We start from the raw sequence: 12,301 nt of genomic DNA on the forward strand, positions 1-12,301 counted from the left end.
AAAAAATACATGATTATCCTGTATAAAAGTACTGACAATCGTGAACATTTTAAAAGGCAAATAGTTCATGTCGAACTTAAATAGTAATTATATATTGTACATTCTTGAGGTAATTCAGATACAGGACAACACATACAGCTATGAATTGCTAAATAACTATTTTGAACATTTTATGCAGGAAAATAACGTTTATATATATTCCTCATATGTGGAAAAATTCTCAAAGTACCTGTCCAAATAAGAAGGATGACATAATGTCAGATTACTATAGTACTGCATAAATGTACAGGTCATAATCTATTGAAATATAATGTCCAAAACAAGCTAAGAAGTGTTTTCTATCTAGGTATTACACAATGCAGTTTAAAGAATCATCCTGCAAAATGTTCAACTTGGTCTATTTACATAAGACTTTTGTAAAACCTGTGAGTAATTAAAAACTTTACACTTCAGGTATCACCAAATTTAGGAAAAATACGTAATGTACACATAATTGTTATCATATTGCCTGAAAGAGTACTTTCCCACAAATAATTTTATGACATATTTATGTAGTATATATGTCAATGCTTGGAAAATCAGTAGGTATTCTATGCTGTGATGTAAACTTTTATTTGTCCCAAAGTAAGGCATAGCTACAATTAATGAATTAAGACTTAAGTCATAATCCTACATGAGTTGCCGTAAAATACATGCAAAACAAAATTAATAATTAACATGATAATTGCCTAATAAACACTTTTCAAAATCAACTCTCAAGTTATTTCATTTGAAAGGGAGTTTGCAATGACGTTTACTGCAACTCATGAAGGATCATGACATCATTAGCTTCGGGGGGGGGGGGGGTGCTTAATTGATAAATCATGCTAAGATGCAAACATGCATACTGTGATGCATTTTATAATGCACATAACTGGACATTTAAGTGCAAATCTAAGTCACACTTAAATCTTTGAGACACCCCCCCTGGATTCATTCACATGTCATAATGTGTCAAGATACCACTGTAATATGTCTATTGCACATTTCTATGGCACTAACAATAATCATATTGCTAGCTCTGCAGGTACAATCAGTAATGTTGCAGCAATGCATGATGCCACAACAAAGAACTGTGAAACAAAATATTAGAGAGTTGACTTCTGAATCTAAAAACATCTTGACAAAACACTCCTTTACATAAACTAGAATGCTGAGACAGAACACCTCTCTGCAAAATTCTCACCATCCTATCACTATTTGCGATACAATAAATACTCTGCTTTTTACAATAAAAGCATGATTTCCGCATCTATATGATGCATTTACATCCATATATCTATTTATACTATAGTGAAAATAGAATATAAAAACATGTGATATATATGCATGTCACAATATGCATATCAGTTAGGGACCAATTAATGAAATCTTGATATATAAAATGGAAATGTTTAATATATTGCAATTAAATCAGTTTTAGTTGCCTTCTGTCAATGTACGGCATTATACCATTCCCTTTAAAATTGAAAAGTATAGGAAAGGGACCTGTCTATAAAGATCACATGATTCCTTGATTCCCTGGAGTACTTGAGATTGCAAGATTACCACTAACAAAAAAATAACTTCCTAGGTTTGTTAGTTAGGAATGCCTTTATGCACAAACGGTGACCCCTTCTTGGGCTAAATGATACATCCCTACGTAATTGACTTAGCACCTAGGAACATGTTCCAGTCATCCAGAACTTTACAAGCAGTTTTATGAAATACCCACCAGTATTTAGGACCATGCTATACTCATCACCATTGTTCCAAACATGTTTAAGTATACAAACAATGAATGTTTATGAGTGCAATGGACAGAATACGTCATGAGGTGAAAGATGAAATGATCCATTCAACTCGGCAACGAATGAAGTATTTTGTCCATTGCACGAATGAAAAACATTCATTATTTGGTTTATATGACACCTAAAAAATGTTTTTTTTTTCAGATGAAATTCGTGAATTTCGATGCAAAAAATGCTCATGCAGTGCGAGTTTGGTCTGTTGATAGTTACGTCATTACAACATGCGCACTGCTGGTGCTTGAGCTGCAGTCTTGGTGCACGAGTGCAATTGACAAAATCGTATGGATCCAAAATTGCAAGGTTGATGATGTCATTGCAAAATGGGCTGAATGAACAATATCAAATAACCAATCAAATCACATTGATCTATCTAGTTGTCATATAATGCAAAATAACAGGTGGTTGACTTCCACTGCACAAAGAAGAGCTAAATTATGAGGCTGTGCTTATTTGCATTAATGCACTTCTTGTATTAATGTTGCTTAAAAATACTTATTTTACTGCACTGGGACTCAAATTTGCTCAAGGCAGGAAGAATGATCTAATAGGCCTATTGTGATTCTCTTTTCTTCCCATTGTTCCTTTTGTCCAATGTGTATAGCAAGCAACTGTGCATTATTAATACTAATTTATATCTATAATTGTCAAGGCATTACAGACATGTGGAGATCACCAAGGTATTACATTCTCCTCTATCAACAAAGCTACAACTAAGAATACGATGTAAAGGATAAAGAGGTATACACCATAAAACCGAGAAGCTCTGAATCCAGAAGCCACCATAATGAACATTGATGAGAGGAGACTAACTGCTAAACCTAAGGCAAGAACCAGTTGAACATGGGTAGTGTTTAGCTGCAAGAAAAATTTAAAAAATCAAATTGCGGTTGAGTCAATTATCATGCATATGTGAATCTAAAAAACAAAATGGACATCCAAGCTTAAAAACCCCCTCACACCTGACCGATTGTAGGCGGACGAAGGGTGACGAATGGGAAAAATGCACTAAATGCACGCAAATTCAAATAAAATTTCTGTCAAATCATGCGATCAGTAACTGTTGTCAAATTTTATCAACGAACGTTAAGCGAAGGATAAATATGGTTCATTTCAAACATGTTCAAAATTTCCGCACGAGTTTCAATTATCACAGCTGTTAGTTAAGAAGTGTACAAACCCAAACACGAAGGGTAAATATGATTTACTATCAATTACCATTGAAAACGATTAAAAATAATATGCCTTTCGCCAGCCATTACAAGGCATATTTCAGGCAATTTGGTTAGGTGTAAGGGGGCCTGAAGCAACAGTTCTCAGAATAAGAGGAGCACAATTAACATGCATTGCACCCAGGCTGTGCACTATAACTGTGCCCTCATCCTTTTCCGTCAAACTCTGAAAGATCGGTCAAAAACAGTTAACTTAATACTGAACAGTAATCACTGTAAATTCTCTTTGAAAGTGACTACAAAACTCATTAATCGTTATTCATCCTTGCATTCGGAATTTGTCATGAGTTTCATATTTCCTTATATTTTTTAAATTCTATCTCATTGCATGTGCTATCTTACATGTCTTAGGAAGAAGTCATTAATCCATAAAAAATCTGGGCCTCTCCTAATTAAAATTGGTGGCACATGTATCACGTCAAATTGAACAATTTACCTTTTCCATGGATTATCAAATTGGTCAATGTTTTCATGAAATTTCTCCAAGAAGATTTTACAGAAAGAAACAAATTTTCAAATTAACTTCAGATAAAAGTAAATTGACTTTTGATACCACGATAATGTACAATAACAGAATATAGACAAATAATAAACATTAAAAAAATCATTTGACCAAATGAAAGCAGAAATGACAATGACTTACCACAAATGTTCCCCCATCTCTGATAGTAACAATTGTACATGATATACCAATACCTAGTAACATGTCTAGGAAGTACCAATGTTAAGGAGTTAATTCTAAAAAGATCATATAGTACAATGAGTTAAAACACTGGATATGAATTCATTGAAATATAAGCAACAATTACCAATAGGGAATAAGAACAGATTAAGTGCATCAAATATTTCAACATAAGTTTGACAAATTTTCATTTAAATTCCACAAAAATAATCAACCTTTACATGTGACCCACATTTCCCCCCAAATTCACATTGCTTCATGAACTACTAAATCCATGAAATTTTAAGAGCAATAAAACTGAGACAAATCATTCAGGTATGTCCCATGTGTAGGGGGTCAAAGGTACATAAATGGAAACACTATTTAAAAAAAAAAATTAGGAGTACACTATATTTAAATAAAAGACAATGGTTCTACTGTTTGTCCACTTTTTACACCCTTCATCCGGAATCTTGCCAGTCGGCATCATTTTCTTACTGGTGTTTTCTTTTTCCAGTCATAAGAAGTTGTACACGTATACCATTTAATAAAATATGATTCTTCACTTGATGACCAGTTAAAGGTAAACAAAGCCAAATGTTGTATTTATTTCAAGGAGGCAAGTCACATAATTATGTACTATCACATACAAATTTGTAAAGGATACTGAACATAGGTCCTCCAAAACAAGCTGACATGCCCATGGTTGGAAAGCCTTGCCTGGCCATTGCAACATCGGCTACAAGATCTGGAAGACAAGAAAATCAAGAGATTAACAACATTTTATTAACTCAATACGATACATGAATTGAGGGGAGAATTCTTGGCTACATCATGGAATAAGTCTCTGGACATCCAGCATGTACACACACATGTCCATGAGAGTGGAATGCTGCCACTAACACTGACAAAATATATGCTACTGAATGGACTTAATGTTGAATTTCATGATAACATTGATTTCTTTGAACAATCAATTTTAGTTGTTGTATGTGACTTTTGTATTATTCATCTAAATAGTTGCAGAAGTTTTCTTGAGATGACAATTGTCTTGTTCCATTCAAGATAAAGCTGTGGCACAAGAGTTATTACTGTCCAAGAAAATGCAAATACATGATAGACAATCTGTTTGGCCCATGCATAACTTATAAGTACTTTGTGTGAGGAATTCTAATGAAACAGCCATCGGGTAAAAACTAAATTGATTGTAAACTGAAGGGCCCATATTCTGAAGTCAGGTTTAACTTACACCATGGTCTAACTCTGTGCTATAATCATGGGAAGCCAAAAGTGTCGAATTCTTTTTAGTAAGTTGTATGTTTCTTATATTTACTGTGCGATTTCTGATTCTTCAATGGTGAGGACAATCATCTATTTACACTTCCTAGACAATTTGAGAGCCAAATGAGCTGAAATATGATATCTATACTGTTAGTGAATTATGTAACAATTGGCTATCCATACTTAAACCACAACTTTAAACCTGAGTTTAAGTTAAATCCGAGAATACAGGCCATTGTGTCTCCCTTCTATGATTCCCTACCGATCAAATGAACTTCTTCACAAAGAATATAACATCTCTGGAGAGGACCTTAAGCCATAGGTCCTCTGGTTCCTTCAAAACAAGCATTCATGCTTTCTTAGAAGTCAAGTAAAACATTCACCACCATACTTATATACATGTATATATTATGATGGCGAAGAGTGCAAACAGATGATAATTTGAAAGAACCAAAAATATGATACTGACAGCATAGGAGTTACAGGAATATAAAACAAATAATGTTAAGGCAATGACACTGAAAGCATGAATTTTTGTACTTGGCAAGGAGTCTCCAGACAATTCTTACATACCTCCAATACTGTTTCCCCAAGCCAAAACTGTAAGACCAAGTATAGCATCAGTGATGTAGAATTCCAAACCAAACATCTGTTTAAAAAGATAGAAACATAAATCACACATCATTTATTTCAACCAATCCTATATCAGGGACCCATGACACAAAGCTTAAAGGTATTGGTTAACTTTGTGAGCAGCCGTTTTAAAAATTCTCAAACCAAGATGAAACTTGTGTACAAGTGCATGTATGTGAACCAATAAACCCTGAAAACAACCATTATTGAGAATGAAAAGCTAAAACTACAAGGCAAACCCAGATTTTGTAAAGAAGTGTCTTATAGACGCCTAAATAGTACACATGAGTGTATGGGATGAAATTAAGATGGCGTTTCCTGTCACTTCATATTTCAATTTTTGAAGCACTAAATAATTATTTTCGAACCCAATTATTTCTGGGTTTCATTTTTGTTACATATCACAGACACAGGTGACAAGTGTGACCTTCTAGCTCAGATTTTTTTAAAGTCAAACAAATGTTAACCAATCACTTTAAAGATTTTGATTTGCACCCTTGATTGCACATAATGGTCAATGTAATCAAGCGTAAAATAAGCCTCAAGATCAAGGGCTAAACCTTATTTAATGGGTCCCTGGCATCACTTTTTAGAGCAACAATATATTTCTGCATGTCAGTAACAACCTTCTTTAAAAAAAAAATATTAAGATATCAAATGTTAACAATTATGTGTATGCTTATGGACATTGCATCATATTTTTTTTGTTTTTAAATTGGAAAGTTTCACCAAAAAATATTGGACAAAATTAATATTTTGCCCCTCTCACAAGGTCAACTGATTATCACGGAATTGTATGCAAAAATATGCACTTGATAATCACGCATCTTGTGATGTCACAATTAATATGAATATTTTGTGACATCTGACTTTCTCTTGAGGCTTAATTCCTCCCTGAACATGTTGAATTTGCAATTTTTCAACATATTGTGATTCAATGAAGAGCTTCTAATTGTCTACTCTGCTAAGATTGATATATCCCATAATTCATGCAATGAAATACAAAATAAACTGCAAGTGTGTGACACCATCGGATAACTCAATTGCATTTCACTCCCGTTTTTGCACATGTCTCTTTTGTTTTTTAAATAAGAAAATTTTTAAATGTCATGTATTTTTTTATTTTGTGTCCAATTTTGATGATTTTTTTTCAGCAGAGCAATTGTTTGATATTTCTCTATTTATTCAAATAAAGTTTTTGCTGAGGTTGATTTGACAATTCATTTAAGGCACAGATCTCTGGTGTACATTTTGTATAAATTTTGAGATTCTAAAATGAAGGGAAAAAATGTAAGAATACAAGGTAAATACTTTATACCAACCTGGAGAATGTTGACAATTTCATTTGCTGTAGAATAGATCCATAACACAGCTACAACAAAACCTATATAGGAAAATACCTGTACAGCCCAAAAAATGAATAAATTAATAAAAAAGGGTGATGTTAAAATACATATCTTTTACAAGTACTATCTTTAAGAAATATACAAGGGACACAAGAATAGCCATCATAATCTTTACTTTCTCTGACCATACTTGGCTGAAATGCACAAGCATGGGTACTTTCTTTTAAAGTCTTGATAAACATGATGCAACAATTGGAAACAATGTAAAAAATCCATGGCCAGCCATTGAACTCAAATTCTAATATTGTCTTACAGGTGTATTGAAGAATTTCAAACTTCAGCTTTCAAAGGAATATGAATAGTGTGTTAACCCAGTAACAGGTGTTGTCTTTCATACAGAGTCGATTGAGTTGTGACATTTAGAAATCATGTACATTCTCACATCACCTCATACGGTGAAGTCACTATCTCACTTTTTGTCATATGGCCTACAAGACTCTTAAACTCAGTCTTATGTCAAATATGACACCCTTACAGTGTCAGGGTTCCAAGCTTTTCAAGAGAACAAAATTCCCTGATTTTTCCCTGATGAAGTTTAAAAATTCCCTAATAATTATTTAAACCCATTTCCAGTTTTGCATGTTTTCTAAGTTGTTGCAGTGAATTACATGTATTTTCAGTCTAAAAACAATGTAAAACTAATTAGTACCACCATAACCAGTCATTCAATGGATGTTGTTTTAAAATGCAACAAAATACAACAGAATCTGACTGACTACCGTGCTTGGACTTTTGGGCTGATAAAATTCCCTGATTTTTCCCTGACTAGAAAAAAGTAAAACAATTTTCCTTGATAGGCTAGGAACCCTGAGTGTTAAGCAAGAAATGTGGGTTATAAGAGATTACGGTCAGTTGGTATCATGTAATCAACGTGTATAATCCATGTATCACTCTGTATCTCACATAGTCTTTACCTAACTTTTCCTGGCCCGACAATGCCCAGACTGATCCTAACGACAATAAGGTGCTTTTGGAAACGATAAAGAAAGCAGTGAGAAAAGCAATCAGAGAAGAACTTCAAGAACTTAAGAAAGAACTCAATAGAGTTTCTACACTAGCGGAGGCAAACGAATCCAAAACCACTGCACTTGAGATCAAAAATGGAAACAAAGATACACAAATTGCAAACCTTGTGAAACGACTTGAAAGTCAAGCGGAATCGATAGCTTGACTGCAAATTAAAGCTAAGGATGCTGAACAGTATTCGAGGAGAAACTGTGTAAGAGTATTTGGTATACCCGAAATCAAAGGTGAAAATACGGATGAGATCATGCTTCAACTTGCCAAAGAAAAGCTCGGCATTGACCTCCGCGTTGAAGACATCGACCATAGCCACCACATCGGACCGATCCAGAAGAGAGATCCAGCAATTGGAACGTCACAGTCTACGCCGGATAGACAAAAACAAGCACCTTCACAGTCGACGTCAACACCGACATCATGGGCCACGATCGCGTCGGAAGCCAAACGAAAAAAAGCCTACCATCGCCCGATCATCGTGAAATTTGCGACGTACCGAGCGAGACAATCCATGATGGCAGTGAGGCGTCGACTGAAAAACTCTGGTATATCCATTGCGGAAGACCTAACCTCATCAAACTACAAGATATTGAAAGAAGCACGAACATCACCAAAGATATCTGCAGTGTGGTCACAAGATGGACGTATTCTTGTAGCTCTACCAGCAACAAAAGGAAAATCCATCAGAAAAGTTATCAGCTCTCTTGAAGCAAGAAAACTGAGGTGAACGATACGTTATATGATTTTGATATCTCCCCGGTAGGTCTGCGATCTACCTCTCGTAATATTTTAATTTGACTTTTTACACCTTATAGTAATTGAAGACATTCCATACCCCCGTTCCTCTACGTCTTTTTCCACTTTGTTTAGTGATTTGTTAAGAGTTGATTACCATACTTTGTCTCAAACCCTATGCTAGTTTACTAATGTAATTTACTATTAGATATTCTTTAAAAAGTAGCTAAAATTTCCCTATTTATTGCATTTTCTGTTATACCTTTTGTTTCAGTATACTTTGAATTCTATCTTCCCTGAATATATCCAGTTTATCATATTAATGTTATGACTATACAACCAGTTAAAAATAATCAAAGAGGACTACAATGTACACATTGTCTTGTTTGGATGCACTCGTCATGCGCGGGAGTTGAAAATGAGCTATATGATGATGTAAACCATGAATTCCCTAATTGGGAATGCACAAAATGCATATTTCAATACTTACCTTTTGCAGATTTTCAATCAAATATACATACAAGTCACAAGCATAAAAAAGCTGTGACTCTTCAAAAAAGACAAATAAATGTGGGCCTTTCTAACTCGGTTCAGACTATGAAGTTTTCCGATTTTGATAATCATGGTTTTAAATGTGCACACCTTAATATTCGAAGTCTATACAGAAATATTGATGAAATTTGAGTTTTCTTGCATGATAATGACATCCTAGCACTTAATGAAACTCTTCTTGACGAGTCTATTCATGATAATGAACTTCGTATACAGAACTATGAACTGATACGTAAAGACCGTAATCGTAATGGGGGCGGTGTTGCTATTTATGTTCAATATCGCATGAATTAGTAAATTCACAAGTTCTTGACCCGCTTGAACTCTTATTAATTAAAGTGCGACCTAAGTTCTCCACTCCATTCCTGTTCATTTCATGGTATCACCCACCAGACAGTAAAGCTGATATTTTTAGATAAGTATGAACATGTCCTTTCGTTTGCAGATGCTTTTCACTTAAATATCATTGTGATGGGTGATGCAATCTTTGATACAAGTAAAAGTTTCAAGTCAAATGTTATGAAGCGTTACAAAGAAATAAATAATTTGTATTCAATGCAACAGATATATTGTGATCTGTACACTCGGGTCACTCAAAATACTAGGAGCTTAATAGATCACATGCTCACAAATGCAATTGAGAATATTAAATCTCATGGTGTAATCAGTCTCGGGTTAAGTGACCATGACTTGTGCTTTTTGATTTTGAACTTTAGATCTATTCATATTCCTAATATAATCAACTATAGAAATCTTAAGTATGTGAATCTAGAATCTCTTGATAGTCATTTGTCCAAACATTCTTGGAATGAAATAAGTGCTTCTAGAACAATTGATGATGCTGTTAATTTATGGGAATCCTTTTTGATGGATTCTGTAAATGACTTTGCCCCAATGAAAAAGAAACGCATTTCGGCTAAAAAATCACTCGACTATAACAACACTTGTCAAAAAGTTACTGATGATTGGCTAAATGCAATGGACCATGGTCTGTACACTTGTGCGGTCTTTATAGACTTACGCAAAGCGTTTGACACTGTGGATCCTGATATTCTTTTGAAGAAATTATCTTATATTGGTGTATCTTCTGTTTGCTTACCCTGGTTCTCAAGTTATCTAAAGGGGCGTCGTATATATACCCAATTTAACTCATCAACTTCTGCAGACTTCGATATAAACTACGGTGTCCCTCAAGGATCTATACTGGGTCCGCTTTTGTTCCTAATTTATATTGATGATATCGTAAAGCATATTAAAAATTGTTCTATTCACCTATATGCTGATGACACGGTAGTCTATTTCTCCCATAAAAATGTAACAACTATTGAAACCCAACTGAATTTTGAGCTGAAAAGAATAAACAACTGGTTGCGTGATTCCAAACTAAGTCTTAACTGTGATAAAACAGTATGTATGCTCTTTGGCTCTGGAAAAATGATTGGTAAATGCAATAGATTGAATTTGAATGTAAATGGAATACATATAAAACAAGTAGAATCAACCAAATATCTTGGCATGTTGTTAGATCCCAGTTTAAAATGGAATTTGCATATCGAATATATATGTTTTAGAATAAGCAAACTTATACGTTTATTAGCCCAACTGCGTCACTATATTGATGAGAAAAATTTGAAAATTGTGTACAATGCCATTATCCTCCCTATTTTTGACTATGGTGATATAGTATATGGTTCAGCATGTGCAAAATAAATCGAGTCATTGCAGAAACTTCAAAATAGAGCATGTAGAAGTATATTAGGAATAAGTCCATACAGTCGCGTGTCTATACGTGAGTTACATGTTCGTTTGGGTTGGAAAACATCAAATAGACGTTGTTATCATCTAAATACAATGATCTTTAAGGCTTTAAACGAACTTGCTCCTCAATATTTAAAAGTATTTTTCCAACAGACCAGTAGCCAGTATAATTATTCTCTCAGGTCCCATGGAAATTTAATGTTAGCGAAACCAAAAACAAATTACTAGTATTGTAAACGTTCATTCTCATACAGAGGTGCTTCTCAATTCAATAATCTCCCTGCGAATCTAACGGTCCCTTGTAGTCTCAAAGTCTTCTTACATAGGCTCAATGCCTTCCTCCCTGATCTATGAAGTATTTTGAAACCCCCCCCCCCTCCCCATGGTCCCCATTTCACCCTTTTGTTCTAAGAGATTTTTTGGTAGAATTTTCTTAATTTCTTGTGTTTTAATCCTTGGACCCCATGGAAGAACAGTACTGTCTATGGGCAGAGCTGAACCGGGTGTCCTTCCCATTTCACATGTGTATTTGATATTTTTGTTTGTTTGTTAGTTTGTATATATCTGTTCTTACTTGCTATTTTTTTTCATATATATCTTGCTTTTATATGTTCCTTTGTACACTTATGTTTTTATTGTGAATTTCGGTAAATAAATAAATACAAATACAAATAGGGCAGTCTATGATAGGACAGCCCCAAAGATGCAGTTATATAACAAGTATTCCAGTACTTTTCAAGAAGTAAAATCTTAGTAAATTATAATTCATTCCCTTTGAAAACTAAACACATCCACTACATGTATCTTTTGAAAAATAAAATCATAATGTGACTCAACCCCAACATTGTTTAACCATTTCTCTTTGAATAGATGAATTTCAAAGAATTGCAAATATTTTTGTAACTTACCGAGTGATAGACAGGTTGTTTATTAGGTTTTGATGTCAAGAATACAAGAACTGCTAACAAGAATGATAAGGATAAAACAAGATGCCATACTTCAAAACCACCAGTTATGGTTTTAGTTAAACCTGCATTATAGAGGGAGAGAAAGAGAGAGAGAGAGAGAGAAAGAAAGACAATGAAAGAGACACAAAAAGAGAGGAACAAAATGTATAAGCTAAGAAAAAATCTACTCTGCAAAGACAGACAGTTTACAGAGAAATCGGAATTGTCTTCTAAACAATGCACTTCAAAG

General features: G+C 34.2%; 1 protein-coding gene across 2 annotated transcripts in view; it reads right to left on the minus strand.

Moving 5' to 3' along the window:
• Nucleotides 1–1,979: 1,979 nt before the first annotated feature.
• The window catches only part of LOC121408766 (mitochondrial sodium/calcium exchanger protein-like), a 49,046-nt gene continuing 38,724 nt past the window's right edge, over nucleotides 1,980–12,301 (minus strand). For both annotated transcript variants that reach the window (XM_041600397.1, XM_041600396.1), the window contains 6 exons: nucleotides 12,013–12,134; nucleotides 6,956–7,033; nucleotides 5,574–5,649; nucleotides 4,387–4,467; nucleotides 3,702–3,766; nucleotides 1,980–2,684 (listed from right to left, as the gene is read on the minus strand). In XM_041600397.1, the coding sequence (XP_041456331.1) occupies nucleotides 2,499–2,684; nucleotides 3,702–3,766; nucleotides 4,387–4,467; nucleotides 5,574–5,649; nucleotides 6,956–7,033; nucleotides 12,013–12,134 (608 nt within the window). In that variant the 3' untranslated portion in view covers nucleotides 1,980–2,498. The remainder of the gene's footprint in view (nucleotides 2,685–3,701; nucleotides 3,767–4,386; nucleotides 4,468–5,573; nucleotides 5,650–6,955; nucleotides 7,034–12,012; nucleotides 12,135–12,301) is intronic.

The sequence above is a fragment of the Lytechinus variegatus genome, chromosome 2, assembly GCF_018143015.1.
Source record: "Lytechinus variegatus isolate NC3 chromosome 2, Lvar_3.0, whole genome shotgun sequence".
In the NCBI taxonomy this organism is placed as follows: domain Eukaryota; kingdom Metazoa; phylum Echinodermata; class Echinoidea; order Temnopleuroida; family Toxopneustidae; genus Lytechinus; species Lytechinus variegatus.